At 48.9% G+C, this 19,005-nt stretch overlaps 2 protein-coding genes across 11 annotated transcripts in view; one reads left to right on the plus strand and one right to left on the minus strand.

Annotated features, from left to right (window-relative positions):
• Window positions 1–4,795, plus strand: part of BBS2 (Bardet-Biedl syndrome 2) — a 49,309-nt gene extending 44,514 nt beyond the window's left edge. For all 10 annotated transcript variants that reach the window (XM_075576872.1, XM_075576871.1, XM_075576876.1 and 7 more), the window contains 3 exons: window positions 2,382–2,494; window positions 2,784–2,932; window positions 4,101–4,795. In XM_075576872.1, the coding sequence (XP_075432987.1) occupies window positions 2,382–2,494; window positions 2,784–2,932; window positions 4,101–4,207 (369 nt within the window). In that variant the 3' untranslated portion in view covers window positions 4,208–4,795. The remainder of the gene's footprint in view (window positions 1–2,381; window positions 2,495–2,783; window positions 2,933–4,100) is intronic.
• A 388-nt stretch (window positions 4,796–5,183) lies between these two features.
• Window positions 5,184–14,497, minus strand: OGFOD1 (2-oxoglutarate and iron dependent oxygenase domain containing 1). The gene is made up of 12 exons (XM_075576879.1): window positions 13,801–14,497; window positions 13,112–13,158; window positions 12,871–12,971; window positions 12,567–12,683; window positions 12,179–12,270; window positions 11,119–11,247; window positions 10,919–11,032; window positions 9,774–9,853; window positions 9,310–9,527; window positions 9,098–9,226; window positions 8,866–8,924; window positions 5,184–8,038 (listed from the first exon to the last, which is right to left on the minus strand). Exons 1-12 carry the CDS (start codon window positions 14,011–14,013, stop codon window positions 7,877–7,879), a joined length of 1,461 nt encoding a protein of 486 aa, XP_075432994.1. The 5' UTR covers window positions 14,014–14,497; the 3' UTR covers window positions 5,184–7,876.
• Window positions 14,498–19,005: the final 4,508 nt, after the last annotated feature.

Below are 19,005 nucleotides of genomic sequence, written 5' to 3' on the forward strand. Positions count from 1 at the left end.
TTATCAGTAGAAAGACAGAGGAAAGGGCAAATCTTTGTAACGACAGGTTTTAGCTACCTTTTTAATGTGAAAGAGGAGTAGAGTGTGACCCTAGGCAGTGTGCTTCTGCCACTGGGTGAATTATAGTACTTCAAACAGTAATGTGGAAGGAGGTAGTTGGGCCAGGTTTGGGAGGAAATATGAAGAGCTTCGTTTTTGACATGTTAAGTTTAGTTCGGCGGAGGGCCATCCAGGATGATATAATGGGGAGACATTCAGAAACTTTGGTCTGTACAGCAGGTGTAAGGTCAGGGGTAAAAAAATAAATTTGTGTCATCAGTATAGAGGTGACAATTTAACCAAAGAGATGTGATTAGGTCACCTAGAGAGCGTGTGTAAAGAGAAAAGAGGTCCTAGGACAGACCCCAGTGGTACCCCCACAGAGAGATCGATAGAGGAGGAGGTGTTAGCAGAAGAGACACTGAAAGTACAATGGGAGAGGTAAGAGGAGATCCAGGATGGAGCTTTGTTACGGATACCAGGAGTATGGAGAATGTGAAGGAGAAGAGGGTGGTCCACGGTGTCAAATGCTGCAGAGAGGTCGAGTAATATGAGCAGAGTGTATTGACATTTTGTCTTTGGCAGCATGGAGGTCATTTAGTTATTTTAGTGAGGGCTGTTTCAGTGGAATGAGCAGTGTGGACGCCATAATGTAGACGGTCTAGGAGAGAATAGGTGTTGAGAATGTGGAGCAAGCGAGAGAACACAAGATGTTCAAGGAGTTTAGAGGCAAAATGCATGAAGGAGACTGGTCGATAGAAAGACAGGTAGGGTCAAAAGTGCTGTTTTTTGAGTAATTGTATAATTGTGCATGCTTGAAGGAGGATGGAAAGATACCAGCGTAGAGGGAGGAGTTAAAAATGTGTGTGAGTGTAGGGATTATAGTAGGAGCGAGAGGTTTTAGGAGATGGGAGGGAATGGGGTCAAGAGAGCAAGTGGTAGAGGGAGAAGAGGAGAACAGCAATGACACATCCTCCTCTGACAGCGGACAAAGAGTCGAGGAAGGCAGGAGGAGAGTTAGGAAGCGGTGTAGGATGGGAGGAGGATACAGTATGCAGAGCCTCTCCACACCTGAATATGCAGAGCCTCTCCACACCTGAATATGCAGAGCTTCTCCACACCTGAATATGCAGAGCCGGTGTATGGGAAGTATAGGTACACGGTATATCTGCCGGGGTATGGGAAGTATAGGTACATGGTATATCTGCCGATTATATGGGAAGTATAGGTACACGGTATATCTGCCAGTGCGTTAGGAAGTATAGGTACGCAGTATATCTGCTGGGTTATGGGAAGTATAGGTACATGGTATATCTGCCGGTGTACGGGAAGTATAGGTTCACGGTATATCTGCCGGTGTATAAGCGGCTACTATTTGGTAGTGTATATTTGCTGTGCTTGGTCTGTTTATATTTAAACTGTGTACATTTTTGATGTATGTCTTCGATTTGCATAACACTAATATATACATGGTGTATGCACGGTGTATATTTGCGATGTATGTCTTTGATTTGCATAACACTAATATATACATGGTGTATATTTGCGATGTATGTCTTTGATTTGCATAACACTAATATATACATGGTGTATGCACAGTGTATATTTGCATAACACTAATATATACATGGTGTATGCACGGTGTATATTTGCGATGTATGTCTTCGATTTGCATAACACTAATATATACATGGTGTATGCACGGTGTATATTTGCGATGTATGTCTTTGATTTGCATAACACTAATATATACATGGTGTATATTTGCGATGTATGTCTTTGATTTGCATAACACTAATATATACATGGTGTATGCACAGTGTATATTTGCATAACACTAATATATACATGGTGTATGCACGGTGTATATTTGCGATGTATGTCTTTGATTTGCATAACACTAATATATACATGGTGTATATTTGCGATGTATGTCTTTGATTTGCATAACACTAATATATACATGGCGTATACGCGGTGTATATTTGCAGTGCATGGTCTGTTTATATTTAAACTGTTCATTTTTGATGTATGTCTTTGATTTGCATAACACTAATATATACATGGTGTATGCACGGTGTATATTTGCGATGTATGTCTTTGATTTGCATAACACTAATATATACATGGTGTATGCACGGTGTATATTTGCATAACACTAATATATACATGGTGTATGCACGGTGTATATTTGCGATGTATGTCTTTGATTTGCATAACACTAATATATACATGGTGTATGCACGGTGTATATTTGCATAACACTAATATATACATGGCGTATACGCGGTGTATATTTGTAGTGTATGCTTGCAGTGTGACACCCGGCGTGTTCCTGGCAGGTGGACGAGTCTCACTCTGTGCACCAGAAACTGACTGCAGACATGGCCGATCAATCCAACATGGTCCGGAGCATGCTGGTTCAGGCCGAGGACGCTCGCTTGATGAGGGACATGTGAGTGACCCCTCCAATGACCCAATGCCCTCTCGATGTCCAACTTTAACTGTGGCCAGCGAACCGCCCCAGAAGCCAGAGCCCAGATATTTTGGGAGCCTGCAGGTAGGATCAATCTGGTATTAGGTGAAGACTCTCTGCTAAACCCCCTAAACATAGGGTTAATATTCTCCCCAAACACACGTAGCGGCGGTCCCCCCCTGGCAGGTGAAAGGCGACCTATCCCCACATATATCTAGGTATTGGGAACAGATCGTTGTGTTATTCTCCTCCCATGTGACTCACACAGGGGTAACATGAAGAAGCGTTACACCGAGCTCTACGACCTCAACAGAGACCTGATCAATTGTTACAAGATCCGCTGCAACAACCACATGGAGCTGCTAAACAGTCTGAGGGGCGTGAACCAGGCCATCCAGCGCGCGGGACGTTTGCGGGGTGAGTGTGGAGGGGAATCCCCAGAACCACTGTGGGGCAGTCGCACAATTCCACGACGTGGATCAGAATCTTTCCCGAGGTTATGCAGACGCACGATATTGCATGTAAGCTTCACCTGGGCTTCTATATTCATCAGACACAGATCACTGTATCACAAATACTACTTTTAAGGAAGGAAATTCGTGTTCCTGCACCTCCCGTTATTGGGGAAACCTCTGGCTCACACACATACAAGAATAACAATTATTGGAAGCGAGGTATAGAAATCGGCATCCATATACGTTCTCCTGTGCTCTACCCATAACTGTCTCCTTTCCACCCCTTTCACCTTTACTGCTCTCTCTTTAAACCCTTTTCCCCTCACTGCCCCTTACCTGTGGAACTCTCTCACACTCAGTATATGCCCAGCGTCCCCACCCTTAAGTCAAACCTAAAACCCACCTCTTACATGAAGCGTATCAATAGCCTGGACACATGGCCGCTGTCCCACACCCAGTCTCTCCTAGCAACCTTTGTGGCCAAACACGGACATCTACTGCACTTATTCCCTCACCTGCTGTCTCAGTAACTCTCCAAACATACCACTTGGATTGTAAGCTCTTCGGGGCAGGGATTTCCTACCTATTGTCTAATCTTATTTCTTACACTAATTGTATTATAATTCCCTATACTTTATTGTCTCTCTTTTAAAGCGCTGAGTACACAGTGAGTGCTGTATAAAGAAAAGCTATACATACATACATACTCATTCTATCGTAACGCGTTGCCCGGAAGCTGTGTGTCGCAACGCATTGCCCGCACGCTGTGTGTCGCATTTCCCAGAATGCTGTATATCCTGCAGCCATGGTCACTTCTCTCCCGATCTTAGGCTGCGCTTATAGTGATGGCGATGCAACGTCGCAGCAAAACAAATGTATTGCCGCCATCGCGTGCGCTTATAGTAGACGCGACGGAGCGATGCTGGCGGCGCGAATTTTTTGAAGCCGGTCAAATTTTATTTTTCAGAGGCTGTCGCCACGTGTGACAGCCTCTGAACCAATCAAAGACCTGGTCGCCGGAAAGTGAATTACAACTTTCGCTAGCGGCGACGGTGACGTCATCCGTCGCGCGCACTATAAGCGCAGCCTTACCCGTCAGGTTTATGACTTTTCATTCTCTTTATTTCCAGTTGGGAAGCCCAAGGCTCAGGTGATCACAGCATGCAGGGACGCCATCCGGAGCAACAATGTCAACGCCTTGTTCAGGATCATGCGTGTGGGAGCCATGTCCTCGTAGCAGAGGGCTGCACACACGGACCCTGGTTATGTTTCCAGTGTAGAGATCGTCTTGAGGATTGTGAGCACCAGATGTAGGTCTAATGTTGGTAAGAGGCGTCCGAGCCTCACACCAGGAATAGGACGTTATTTGCGTGTCTAGTTTGCTCTGATCCCCTGTAGATGGGTCAGTACGTGGGTCAGCAATACTGCACTCCCAGTGCTGCTCTGCATCGGTCACGTGTAAAGGAAGTTTACATGCACTTCACTGACCCAAACATCACCTTGTTAAATGTATCAAGATGTTTCCTGCCAGAGCATTCACGGAACTGTTAAAAATCTAATAACAACATCCATTATTTGTACGGGCAGATGGAAGGTTTGCAGGCCTGCAGCCCAGGCAGTTTGTGTGGCAGTATTCTCATGTATCTGAGCTCGGTGGCTGGAATCGGACCGTATACATCTGTGAGTTTGGAATAGTTTCCCAATAGCCCAGTCACTGCCAGAGCATTACAGAACCGCCAGCAGTGAAAGGGTTAATGCCTGTATTTTATTTATGGAATATTGTTTGGGATTATGATATTTCACATTAAACCTTCGCGTGGCTGGATGGGTTTGTGATTTGTTTTTCTTCTAATCAAGAGCTAAATATACATCATGTAATCGCTGGTTAATTAATGTGCGGCATGTTTCATAAACCCCATACCCCCGCCATGCAGCCTGTAACCCGGCCCACACCCAATAACCCCGCCATGCAGCCTGTAACCCGGCCCACACCCAATAACCCCGCCATGCAGCCTGTAACCCGGCCCACACCCAATAACCCCGCCATGCAGCCTGTAACCCAACCCACACCCCATAACCCCGCCATGCAGCCTGTAACCCGGCCCACACCCCATACCCCCGCCATGCAGCCTGTAACCCGGCCCACACCCCATGCACTTAATTATCGGCGCCATGTATGGATATCCCCTATGCAGATATATTTTCATTACAGCAGACAACAGCCATTGTGCCGAGTAGTCCAAGGGGCAATTTGAATCACCTACCTGTATCAATCATGTACAGACAGCTTGATACATACCCTATTCTGGGCTCAGTCTCGAGGATTAATTCTAAAAAATAAGAGGCACATGACTGGTATATCAGGGTAGCTTTTTTTTTTGTCACTTTTCAATGACATTTAGGGTTTCTTACAACCCTTGCCAGATCTACCTATCTGCATTCAACTGCTCTTGAAGTTAGACCATTTTTATCTCTGTGTTTTTTACCTACATGCTAGAGATTACCCATTATTGGCCATACACATTCGTTGTGGTATCTTTAGCTGATGTTAAGGCTCTTTGTTGCAGTACCTAATTCAAGGACCTATTTACTGTCTATATAGCAATGTACATATTTGTATCCACATTGCAATTCAAATAGCCAAGGACATCAGTCCCATTCGTGTTTAACCAGTGCAGTTTGTTATACAAGAGACTTCACATACACGATCAGTAATGTGTTAGCTAGCCGCATATTCTACTTAGTAAGAACCCTGTTTGTAATATTTTTATCAATGTGAGTGTATTTATTCACAACATGATGTATTAAAGTTTATTTCTAATATACCTGGACGATCCTTCAAACACTATGCATCAAGGTGTCTGTTTTTCAGTAATCCAATCACTATCCTCTTGGCATCTCTGGCAATAGGTTTTGTTGTAGCAAGAGAAATACTAACGGTTACTAATAGAATAGGTTTTTCATTTGATACCAACATGTTTGGGGCTAACTAGGTGAGCACCCTACAAAAAGATATTTCATTATTCCCCTGTCATTGCGTATTTAGCAAGCTTCCAAGGAAGCTCATTATCCTGGGCAGCAGCCTATAGGTAGAGCGAGCGTGTCCTGTCTCTTTGTTAGTTTTCAATCCAGGCGCAAATGTTTACCGAATTCAACTTGCTTTATTTTGTACACTAACCTCTTGTGTGAAACCGTATCAAAAGCCGTTGCAAAATCCAAGTAGATCACATCAACTGCATTACCCTGGTCTAAATTCCTACTTACCTCCTCAAAGGAACTAATAAGGTTAGCTTGGCATGACCTATCCTTCATAAATCCATGCAATTACTAATAACTTTGTTTTCTATTAGGTATTCCTGAATATTATCCAATACTAAACCTTCAAGTAGCCTCCCCACTATTGATGACAGGCCTACAGGTCTGTAATTCCCTGGTTGTGACCTAGCTCCCTTTTTAAATATAGGCACCATGTCTGCTGTACACCAATCTTGTGGTACTGAGCCTGTGGAAATGGAGTCCTTGAATATTAAATATAATGATTTGGCTATTAATGAACTTAACTCCTTAAGAACTCTTGGATGTATGCCATTGGGGCCTGGTGCCTTATTTACTTACATTTTATCAAGCCGCCTATGAACTTCGTCAGTTAACCAATTGTTCATTAATATAGAAGTTGTGGCTTCCTCCTGCGTCACTATTATTGCAATTGATTCTTCCCTGGTAAATACAGAGGCAAAGAATGTAATACCTCTGCTATTTCCTTATCTCCAATAATCTGCCTGCCCATCTCACACTGAAAGGGTCCTATATTTACTTTTCTCGTTTTTTTTGTTCTTAAGGTACTTGAATAACTATTTAGGGTTGATCTTACTTTCTATTGCAATCCTTTTTTAATTTTTGCTAATTTGATTGCCCTTTTTGCAACTTGTTACATTCCTTATAATTGATACGATGCCTCCGTCCCTTCTGACTTCAAGAATCTAAACGCCTGCCTCTTCTTTTCCATTTCCTCCCCTACCTGTTTATTTACCCACATTGGTTTAGACTTATCAGTGTATGCCCTTGGGTAATAAATATAAAAGAGATAAGTGTGCTTTTCTAACAATAATTTAAAGACTGACCATTTATCTTCTACATTTTCCCTGCAAAAACATCATCCCAATGTATTACTTGTAGATTTTAATAAACGGAGTACTAAAATTTAAAGTCTTTGTTGAACCCAAGTAATATGGTTTTTGATCATTTATTTCAAATGAGACCATGTTATGATCACTGTTAACAAATATTCAAGTCTGGGAACATTTGAGTATTACTTCCACATTTTTTTGAAATGACCAAATCTAGTCATGTCCTGCCTGGTTCCTCACTAATTTGGGTCATGTAATTGTGGTTAATATTTCCTTTTCAATGTAAATTTGTTTGCGATTGTGTCACCCAAACGTCACAATCCGCTGGCGATACAAGGGCTAGACAACACCTCCCGCGCCTTCTTCAATGTTTCATTTAGGATATGATTATTACATGTGAAGCACTGGACACTAATTCCCACCTGAGTATTGGAAGAGGTTTCTAAAGCCTAGCAATAATAATTTATACCACATTATTTTCCATGACAGAAAAGATCAAGATCACACAGGCAAAGCAAACGTGTTGTACCAATGGAAACCATTGTCTGGGACGGGATTAGTAAGAAGCCTGCTTTGTGTTCTGGAACGGGGATCGTGATATGACTGATCCCCACGGATTGCATTTCCTGCCCGGACCAGACAATGCGTGTCAGGTTTACAAAGTTCAGGAACATGTTGGCGACGAGCTCATAAAAACCATTCATTCATTCAAAAAGCTCTTCAATCAGGAACTGTGATCTCTGTGTAAAGCGTGGAAGCTCACATACAATCCCGAGCTGTCACTCATAGTACACAAAAGCAAAGTCCCAGAATCCCTTGCGGTTTGGGCGTGTCGTCTCTTGCTGCAGACTCCTGTGGTTAACATGTTTCACAAAAGTCATAGTTTCTTTGTCTCTGTAGACCAAGGCCAGGCAGTTGTTCTCTGGATAAACTGTGAGCAGCTTAGAAAGAACAGAGCAAAAGGTTGTGATGGGAGAACGGAGAGTGACGTGGGAAGTAAATACTGCACACTATATCCAAGCTGGCATGCAACGTAACAAGCAAACACACAACGCTTATCACAAAAAGCAGACACACAGATACAGCTATGCTCCACGCAATTACATATACAACACTGTACTCCATGCAAAAAACACAGCTATACAACACTCCACATGACAAACACACGTGCAGCCATGCAACGCTCCATGTGAGACGCACACACGTGAAGCCATGCAATGCTCCGTACGAGACGCACATGCAGCCATACAACGCTCCATGCAACAATCCGTACGATACATGCACACACGTGCAGCCATGCAACAATCCATGCGAGAGACACACACACGTGCAGCCATGCAACTCTGTGCGAGACACACACACACACGCACACACACGCAGCCATTCAACGCTCCGAGACACGCACACACGCGTGCAACCATTCAGCGCTCCATACGAGACACGCACACACACGTGCAGCCATGCCACTCTCCATGCGAGATCCGCACAGCCATGCAACGGTCCACGCAAGACACACACGTGCAGCCATGCAACTCTCCGTGCAATACACACCCACACATGCAGCCATGCAATGCTCCCTGGGAGACACACACACACGTGCATCCATGCAACTCTCCATGCGAGACACACACACACACACGTGCAGCCATGCGACGCTCCGAGCGAGACATACACACACGCAGCCATGCAACTTTCCATGCGAGACCCGCCCAGCCATGTAACTCTGTGCGAGACATGCACCACTTTGCGATGAATCCTGTCTTTTTACCTCTTCATCTTCCTCCTTCGCAATGTAAGACGTGAAGCCTCCGTACTCTGCTTTCCAGTCTAAAATCCGGACATGAAACATTAGGGTGTTTGTGTGTACGTGTTCAGAAAGAAGACAGCGAATCTGTACAAGGAACAGCCTCTGGCGGCTGCATTGTGCCAACGGTTTAATGTATTCGGAAGCAGTTTGACCCTGCTGACTCCCTAACGATAACGAGCTCCGTGTCACTAACCGTCACATCCACAGAACAGGAGCAGATCCAGCGCAAACTCCTGACGCGCGGGATCTAGGTCATGGATCATTGTGTAGTGACCGTAGCCCCAGTGCCGCAGCTCTCCACTGCACAACGGAACCCGTTCACCTGCGGCATAGAGGGGCAGGGGGTGAACGCGAGGCTCAAAAACCCAGCAGAAAACATCCCCGCCGTGCGCACGCTGCACTCACGCTGCTCGCTCAGCCCGGACTGTCCTGCCCCCGCTGTGTCTCCCTGCGCAGGTTCAGAAGGTCCCTCTCCCTCCTCAGACTCTCCGTCATCGGAGGCCAAGAAGTGCAGCCGGAGACCGGTGAGGTTAGAGAGCAGCAGGAAGATGGCCTCCGATCTCAGCAGCTCCATGCAGCGGGCCAGCACGTCGGGGAGGTCACCCCCTGCCCTCTCATAACACCTGTAATACACAGAGAGCCGTGGTCAGCACGACGGAGGTCACCCCCTGCCCTCTCATAACACCTGTAATACACAGAGAGCCGTGGTCAGCACGACGGAGGTCACCCCCTGCCCTCTCCTAACACCTGTAATACACAGAGAGCCGTGGTCAGCACGAAGGAGGCCACCCCCTGCCCTCTCCCAACACCTGTAATACACAGAGGCGCAGCCGTGGTCAGCACATCCGCCCCCCCTGCTGTGCACTCACCTTCTGTTTGGGGGGCCGCACAGCTCCCAGCCAATGCTCTGCGTCTCCAGAGCCGCACACACTGCATGGAATTTGTCCGGCTGGAAATCAAACATACAAGGTAACAAGTATCAGTGATGGGTTTAGACCAGGAGTCCGCAGCCTGCGGCTCTTTATGGGGCTCCTCCGTCCGCAGGTTGCCGCCTCTCTCCCTCACTGTGCTGTTCTTGGCTGCGGGGGGGCCCGGCCGATGCTGGTCGGACCTCTTGTTGCCGCCCGGCATCTCCCCAGCTGCTGGCCCGTCTCCTGCGCTGTGTGCGCGCCGGCATCAGAGACCCGGCGTGGGACAGTGTAGGAGGCGGCCAGCAGCTGGGGAGCTGCCGGGCGGCAACGAGAGGCCCGACCAGCGTCGGCCGAGCCCCCCCGCAGCCAAGAACAGCACAGTGAGTGAGAGAGGCAGCAACCCAGGACGGAGGAGAGTGGCAGGCCCACTGTAAGTGTGTGTGTATTTGGGGGGGGCGGTAGTGTGTGTGTATTTTGAAGGGGTATTAGTATATGTGGGGGTTAGTAGTGTGTTATTGGTGGTGGAGGGGTAGAGTGTGTATTGTGTATTTGAAAATGACACTGTTTAGCACAACAAAACAATGAAAATAAATAAGGGGACTTATTGTGAGATGCATTTTATTCCCCCACATATTTGTAAGTTTTTGTTGTACGTTAATGCTTATACAGTATATACCCATTAGTGTGTGTACAGTGTGTGTGTGTGTGTGTGCGTGTGTGTATGTGCACAGTGTGTGTGTGTGCACAGTGTGTGTGTGTGTGTGTGTGCACAGTGTGTGTGTGTGTGTGCACAGTGTGTGTGTGTGTGTGTGTGCACAGTGTGTGTGTGGGGGAGTGGGGGTGGGGGTGGGGGTGTAATATTTATGCATGTGTTGCGGCCCTCAGAATATTTTGGACATTTTTTTTTTATAAAATGGCTCTTCTTCCTTGAAAGGTCGCAGCCCCCTGGTTTAGACGGTACAAGAGCTGACAAAACGAAAAGAAGTGGTCTCCAAGACCCGCACACATGCACCTCCTCCCTCCCCCCGGCAGTGCCATACACGTGTCCCTTCCCAGTCTCCCCCGTTCCTTAGTCCTGTCTGATCTCTGTGTCCTGCACAAACCTTCAGGAAATCTTTCAAAAGAATCTCCGATCTCTCCTCAAACTCCTCCTGGATCCGAGCCTGGGACCCGACCGACAGATAAGCCGGGTTTAGCCACTCGTACAGAATCTCGTGCTGAGGAAGGGGAGAGGATTGCGGGTCACAGGCGGGTTCCTTTGCAGGCAGTGTCTCCCTATCACCCTGCAGACACACAGTCTTACATCGTGCGGGATGTGGGGGCTGCGAGGGAGCCCAGTGTCTGGGCAGCGCGGCGGTCTGTCCAAGGACGGACCATGAAACCATCCACTGACCGAGAGACGACACCTTCCCTCACACAGCACTTCTGAGACCTGCAACACAAGGAGGGTCACCGAATCCCCACCGATCGTTACGCCACTGCCGCACAGAGGCTTGCTCTCTTCTCCCCCCACTTGCACACACGGGGGCCTCGCTCTGCTACACACACACACCTCGCTCTGCTCTCTTCTCCCCCCTCCCCCCCCTGCACACACGGGGGCCTCGCTCTGCTCTCTCCTCCCCCCCCCTGCACACACGGGGGGCCTCGCTCTGCTCTCTCCTCCCCCCCCCTGCACACATGGGGGCCTCGTTCTGCTCTCTCCTCACCCCCAACTCTGCTCTCTCCTCCCCCCCTGCACACACAGGGGCCTCGCTCTGCTCTCTCCTCCCCCCCTGCACACACAGGGGCCTCGCTCTGCTCTCTCCTCCCCCCCCCTGCACACACAGGGGACTCGCTCTGCTCACTCCTCCCCCCCCCCTGCACACACGGGGGCCTCGTTCTGCTCTCTCCCCCCCCCTGCACACACGGGGGCCTCGTTCTGCTCTCCTCCCCCCCCCTGCACACACGGGGGCCTCGTTCTGCTCTCCTCCCCCCCCCCCTGCACACACGGGGGCCTCGTTCTGCTCTCTCCTCCCCCCCCCCTGCACACACGGGCCTCGCTCTGCTCTCTCCTCCCCCCCCCCTGCACACACAGGGGCCTTCGCTCTGCTCTCTCCTCCCCCCACCCAGCACACACGGGGGCCTCGCTCTGCTCTCTCCTCCCCCCCCCCCTGCACACACAGGGGCCTCGCTCTGCTCTCTCCTCCCCCCACCCAGCACACACGGGGGCCTCGCTCTGCTCTCTCCTCCCCCCCCCCTGCACACACAGGGGCCTCGCTCTGCTCTCTCCTCCCCCCCCCTGCACACACAGGGGCCTCGTTCTGCTCTTTCTTCCCCCCACCCAGCACACACGGGGGCCCCATCCTGCTCCCATCAGCTCTTACCTGATGGAAAGACACAGGAGAGACCTCGAAGAAAACCAGTGAGTTCCATGTGGGGACCAGCGACGTCACGATGTGCCCAGGGTGGGCCTGCTCTGCAGGGGGTCACAAGTTTCAGGTGCAGGTGGGGGGCTACACCATGTTATATTTGGGGGGGGGGGGGAAAGACACCGATAGGACCACTCCGTTGCAACATGTACTGCACATACAGGAGTGTTTTGGGACACTCGGCACCACTACAGGAGACACAGAGCTGGTCTTTGGAAGGGGTAGGAATGATGAACCATTCTGCAGCTTGCAGAGATTCTTCTGCTGAAACGAGGTGAGGGGAGGAAAGAAGGGGGGACGGGACGGAGAGAACCTGGGGGGGAGGGGGAGGAGAAAGACTGACCATCTGTGTCGTACATATCCAAGGACCCCCCGTCTGTCGCAGCCCACTCGGGAACCAGGTAAAAGATGAACGCAAATCTCCTCCCTTCTAACTCATCATCATGGCAAAGCAGAGTGTCTGCGCACAAAGACGCACAGTGTTACACGTGTGTGCGAATCTGTGACAGGTGTGCAACAAGTGTGTGTCCTGTCCTGCAGGTGTCGTGTGTGTCCCTCCTGTCCTGCAGGTGTCGTGCGTGTGTGTGTGTGTCCCTCCTGTCCCGCAGGTGTGTGTGTCCCTCCTGTCTTGTTGCTCCCACACACACCTGTGTAGTCATATTTTGCACAGGACACGTCGACCGTCTTTTCCAGCTCCACATTCGTAATATCCGACAGCCACAGCCGGAAATCCTCAAATAGCAGTCGCCTGGAACAGCAAAGACAACAAAGCAGCGTCACTCAATGCGCGCACATACACACAGGTGGCGACGCCCACCGCGCGCGCATAGAGGCAGTAATGTGGAGTATTCGGGTTACTGGGAGGGTTTATTGGATGAATCCTCTTACCTCAGGGCCCTGATGTGCGGCTCCTTCCTCCTCTTCAGATCCTCTGACTGAGAAAAGAAAAAAGTCAGCCTTGGTACTCCACTTACACACACAGCTCTGACAGGTTCATTTAAAGATGGCCGCCAAGTTACAGACTCTTAGTGGTGTTCTTCCCTGTGCTCTGACCCACTCCTAATGCTGCCCAGGCTCCATCACCCGACCCATATGCCTCACCCTGCACTTTCCACTAAGCCGCCCCAGAACTGCTCGCTCTGCCTCCCCAACGCGGTCTGCCAGACCTCCCCCGCGCTGCCTGTTCCCATGCGTTCTGCCAGGCCTCCCCCGCGCTGCCCGTTCCCATGCGTTCTGCCAGGCCTCCCCCGCACTGCCCGTTCCCATGCGTTCTGCCAGACCTCCCCCGCGCTGCCTGTTCCCATGCGTTCTGCCAGGCCTCCCCCGCGCTGCCCGTTCCCATGCGTTCTGCCAGACCTCCCCCTCGCTGCCTGTTCCCACGCGTTCTGCCAGGCCTCCCCCGCGCTGCCCGTTCCCACGAGTTCTGCCAGGCCTCCCTGCGCTGCCCGTTCCCACGTGGTCTGCCAGGCCTCCCCGCGCTGCCCGTTCCCACGTGGTCTGCCAGGCCTCCCCCGCGCTGCCCGTTCCCATGCGTTCTGCCAGTCCACCGCCCACATCGCCAGGCCCAGCGGCCCCACCTGTTTGAACTTGTACAAGTCATTGGATTTGGGCTGGAAGCTCAGCCCCAGCAGCTCCTCCCGTAACTCTTCCAGGAAGTCGGAGTTCTGCAGGAAGGGCCGGATCACACCGTGCTGGAACGGGACAGAGTACACGGCGACAGAGCCTAGGAGGGGGCGGACATAGCAAAAAGAGGGGACTTCATGAGAGAAAGAAAGAGAGACGATTACCATACTCCCCAGCTTCCCTTACTGTCTCCTGTGAATATTAGAGTGTATCCACGGCCCTCTCCTAGGTCGCCCTCACTGGTGTGTGTGATTATTAATTATAACCGAGTACGGGAAGAAGTAGAGAAAAACCTTGCAGAAAACTCTTTACATGCGACTTGAAGAACAGGAAAATTCCAGAACAATGGAGGAATGCCACAATTATCCTCGTCCACAAGAAAGGAGACAAAAGGCCTCAGTAACTACAGACCAGTCGTCTACTTCCAATCACCCTGGACTTTGTCCCGGCCAAGAGAACAAGCGAGATCTCCCAGTGGATACAACACAGAGGACCACATCCAAGTCGGACAAGAAGTGATTTCCCAAAGTAATGAATAAGATCTACCACTTCTTTTAGGATTTGCAGATTACGGAAAAGCATTTCATTTTGTCTACACCTCAGCGGTCCTAGATGCATTAGGGCTGTTCTATAGTGTGTGGCTTTTTGTGTGTATGATGAGCTGTGTGTATGTGTGTATGTGTGTGTGTGTGTGTGTGTGTGTGTGTGTGTGTGTGTGTGTGTATGTGTGTATATGTATGTATGTATGTATGTATGTGTGTGTGTGTGTGTGTATGTATGTATGTATGTATGTATGTATGTATGTATGTGTGATTTTTTATTTTAAAAAAAATACACTTTCGTAAAAATAAAATATTTATTAACATTGTGCAGACACGTTCAGACAGACAGACAGACAGTTCAGCGCCAGGAAAAGATTCTTTTGCCCGTCTTCCCCGCTGTCGGCCGGATGCACGCTCACTTGTATAGAAGGGCTGACTAACTTCAGCCAATTATAAGTGCCGCGCACGGCGTAGCGCACGCAAACACTATATAACAGCACTTAAGAAGACGGGGTTGAAGAAGCGTACATCCATATTATAAGGAACATTCAAGAGACTGCCACATCAACCATTAGATTACATGAAGATACAAGATAAGGATCAGTGAGGGATTGCAGCAGGGAGACACAAAGTCACCAAAGCTTTTCAATGCAACACTTGAATTGTTCAGGACATTAAATTGGGAAAAAGGAACCAAAAACAACGTTGAATATTTGAGGCACCTACAATCTGCAGGTGACATGGTTATTTTTGCCACAAGCCCAGAAGCCCTCCAGCAACAAAGTCAGAGAACTCGGAAAGTGGGCCTATCTGCATCTCAGCAAATGTGTAAAGTCTAACAAAGATCGAAATAAATGGAGTAGAAGTCGAAAGGATACCTTGGGCGTCAAATAATGCCGGGGAACCTGGTGAATTAAATCAACAGCAAAAATGAAGATGGGATGAAGGCATTTGGAAAAAACAAGACAATATTACAAGGGAACCTTTCACTGTGCCTCACAAGGGAAGTGTTTGACCCGTGTGCTCTGCTCGTCCTCACATATGCATGTGATACTGGGACCCTAAATGCGAAGATAATCCAGAAGCTTCAGACAAGTCAAAGTATGCTGGTTATTACCCGAAGAGACAGTAAACGGGGATGAAAATAAAATGGCGATGGGTGGGACATATCACAAGAACAAATGACCATGGTTGGACAGAGATGGTATTCGCCTTGATTCCAAGAGAGATTAAAAGACCAAGACGATGACCAAAAGTAAGATGGGAGGAGGAGGAGATGAGAACATTTGCTACAGCAACATGGAGAAGAGAGGCTCTAACTGCAGTAGCTGGAAGGTACCCCATATGAGATATCATTGGATGATTTGATTCTGGGGGTTTTTTGTTTGCTTTCCTCTGGATCAATAAGTAAGTATAGATTTAGGATAAAGTATTTGTTGTCTAAATTTAGCATTAGGTTGAACTTGATGGACATGTGTCTTTTTTTAACCTCATCTACTATGTAACTATGTAACATATGACGCTTCAGGAGGTATGAAGAACCTGAAGCGTCATATGACGCGAAATGCGCAGAGGTGACGTCATCACGCATCGAGGAGCGGACGTGACGACGGGTGCTCGGTCGATTGCGGTGGTTTTCCCCTGACTTTGCATGAAAGCTGGTCCCTGTTTCAACCACATGTAAGCGAATAACATCGAGCTATTTCCCAGGACTTTTTCCATCACTAGATCTATGGGCTTTTGTTGCAGGGATCCTCATTAGTGCCTTGTCATTGTGGGTTCATGTGAATCCTTTTTATGTACTTTCTTATTATGTAGTTTTATTTTAATTGGTATAAAGACAATTATTTTTACTAACTGTGTTTTTCCTTTTTGTGCTTTCTTTTTCTTTGCATGCACCCCCCCCCCCCCGAGAATAATACTTACCATGCTTCCCCCCGAGAATAATACTTACCATGCTTCCCCCCCCTGAGTATAATAATACTCACCATGCTTCCTCCCCCCCCCCTGAGTATAATAACACTCACCATGCTTCCCCCCTGAGTATAATAACACTCACCATGCTTCCCCCCCTGAGTATAATAACACTCACCATGCTTCCCCCCCTGAGTATAATAACACTCACCATGCTTCCCCCCCTGAGTATAATAACACTCACCATGCTTCCCCCCCTGAGTATAATAACACTCACCATGCTTCCCCCCCCCGAGTATAATAACACTCGCCATGCTTACCCCCCCTGAGTATAACACTCACCATGCTTACCCCCCCCCAGACTATAATACTCACCATGCTTCCCCCCCTGAGTATAATAACACTCACCATGCTTCCCCCCCTGAGTATAATAACACTCACCATGCTTCCCCCCCTGAGTATAATAACACTCACCATGCTTCCCCCCCTGAGTATAATAACACTCACCATGCTTCCCCCCCTGAGTATAATAACACTCACCATGCTTCCCCCCTGAGTATAATAACACTCACCATGCTTCCCCCCTGAGTATAATAACACTCACCATGCTTCCCCCCCTGAGTATAATAACACTCACCATGCTTCCCCCCCTGAGTATAATAACACTCACCATGCTTCCCCCCTGAGTATAATAACACTCACCATGCTTCCCCCCTGAGTATAATAACACTCACCATGCTTCCCCCCCTGAGTATAATAACACTCACCATGCTTCCCCCCCCGAGTATAATACTCACCATGCTTCCCCCCGAGTATAATAACACTCACCATGCTTCCCCCCCTGAGTATAATAACACTCACCATGCTTCCCCCCCTGAGTATAATAACACTCACCATGCTTCCCCCCCCCCTGAGTATAATAACACTCACCATGCTTCCCCCCCCTGAGTATAATAACACTCACCATGCTCCCCCCCCCCTGAGTATAATAACACTCACCATGCTTCCCCCCCTGTGTATAACACTCACCATGCTTCCCCCCCCCTGAGTATAATAACACTCACCATGCTTCCCCCCCCCTGAGTATAATAACACTCACCATGCTTCCCCCCCCCTGAGTATAATAACACTCACCATGCTCCCCCCCCCTGTGTATAACACTCACCATGCTTCCCCCCCCTGAGTATAATAACACTCACCATGCTTCCCCCCCCTGTGTATAACACTCACCATGCTTCCCCCCTGAGTATAATAACACTCACCATGCTTCCCCCCCTGAGTATAATAACACTCACCATGCTTCCCCCCCTGAGTATAATAACACTCACCATGCTTCCCCCCCCCCCCGAGTATAATAACACTCACCATGCTTCCCCCCGAGTATAATAACACTCACCATGCTTCCCCCCCTGAGTATAATAACACTCACCATGCTTCCCCCCCTGAGTATAATAACACTCACCATGCTTCCCCCCCTGAGTATAATAACACTCACCATGCTTCCCCCCCTGAGTATAATAATACTCACCATGCTTCCCCCCCCCTGTGTATAACACTCACCATGCTTCCCCCCTGAGTATAATAACACTCACCATGCTTCCCCCCCTGAGTATAATAACACTCACCATGCTTCCCCCCCCCGAGTATAATAACACTCACCATGCTTCCCCCCCGAGTATAATAACACTCACCATGCTTCCCCCCCTGAGTATAACACTCACCATGCTTCCCCCTGAGTATAACAATACTCACCATGCTTCCCCCCCCTGAGTATAACACTCACCATGCTTCCCCCCCCTGAGTATAACACTCACCATGCTTACCCCCCCCCCAGAGTATAATACTCACCATGCTTCCCCCCCTGAGTATAATAACACTCACCATGCTTCCCCCCCTGAGTATAATAACACTCACCATGCTTCCCCCCCTGAGTATAATAACACTCACCATGCTTCCCCCCCTGAGTATAATAACACTCACCATGCTTCCCCCCCTGAGTATAATAACACTCACCATGCTTCCCCCCCGAGTATAATAACACTCACCATGCTTCCCCCCCTGAGTATAATAACACTCACCATGCTTCCCCCCCTGAGTATAATAACACTCACCATGCTTCCCCCCTGAGTATAATAACACTCACCATGCTTCCCCCCTGAGTATAATAACACTCACCATGCTTCCCCCCCTGAGTATAATAACACTCACCATGCTTCCCCCCCTGAGTATAATAACACTCACCATGCTTCCCCCCTGTGTATAATAACACTCACCATGCTTCCCCCCCCTGAGTATAATAACACTCACCATGCTTCCCCCCCTGAGTATAATAACACTCGCCATGCTTCCCCCCCCCCTGAGTATAACACTCACCATGCTTCCCCCCCTGCGTATAACACTCACCATGCTTCCCCCCCCTGAGTATAACACTCACCATGCTTCCCCCCCTGAGTATAACACTCACCATGCTTCCCCCCTGAGTATAACACTCACCATGCTTCCCCCCTGAGTATAACACTCACCATGCTTCCCCCCTGAGTATAACACTCACCATGCTTCCCCCCTGAGTATAATAACACTCACCATGCTTCCCCCCTGTGTATAACACTCGCCATGCTTCCCCCCCCCCTGAGTATAACACTCACCATGCTTCCCCCCCTGCGTATAACACTCACCATGCTTCCCCCCCCTGAGTATAACACT

Source organism: Ascaphus truei, chromosome 19 (assembly GCF_040206685.1).
Source record: "Ascaphus truei isolate aAscTru1 chromosome 19, aAscTru1.hap1, whole genome shotgun sequence".
Lineage (NCBI taxonomy): Eukaryota > Metazoa > Chordata > Amphibia > Anura > Ascaphidae > Ascaphus > Ascaphus truei.

What these genes read in the sequence shown, in the direction of transcription:
- OGFOD1 (XM_075576879.1), bottom strand. Translation starts at nt 14,013, where the DNA reads ATGGTAATCGTCTCTCTTTCTTTCTCTCATGAAGTCCCCTCTTTTTGC. An exon ending in CCGCACATCAGGGCCCTGAG is followed by an intron (nt 12,972 to 13,111) that starts GTAAGAGGATTC and finishes TTGCTGTTCCAG; the next exon opens with GCGACTGCTATTTGAGGATT. An exon ending in TGCGGCCCCCCAAACAGAAG is followed by an intron (nt 9,528 to 9,773) that starts GTGAGTGCACAG and finishes TGTGTATTACAG; the next exon opens with GTGTTATGAGAGGGCAGGGG.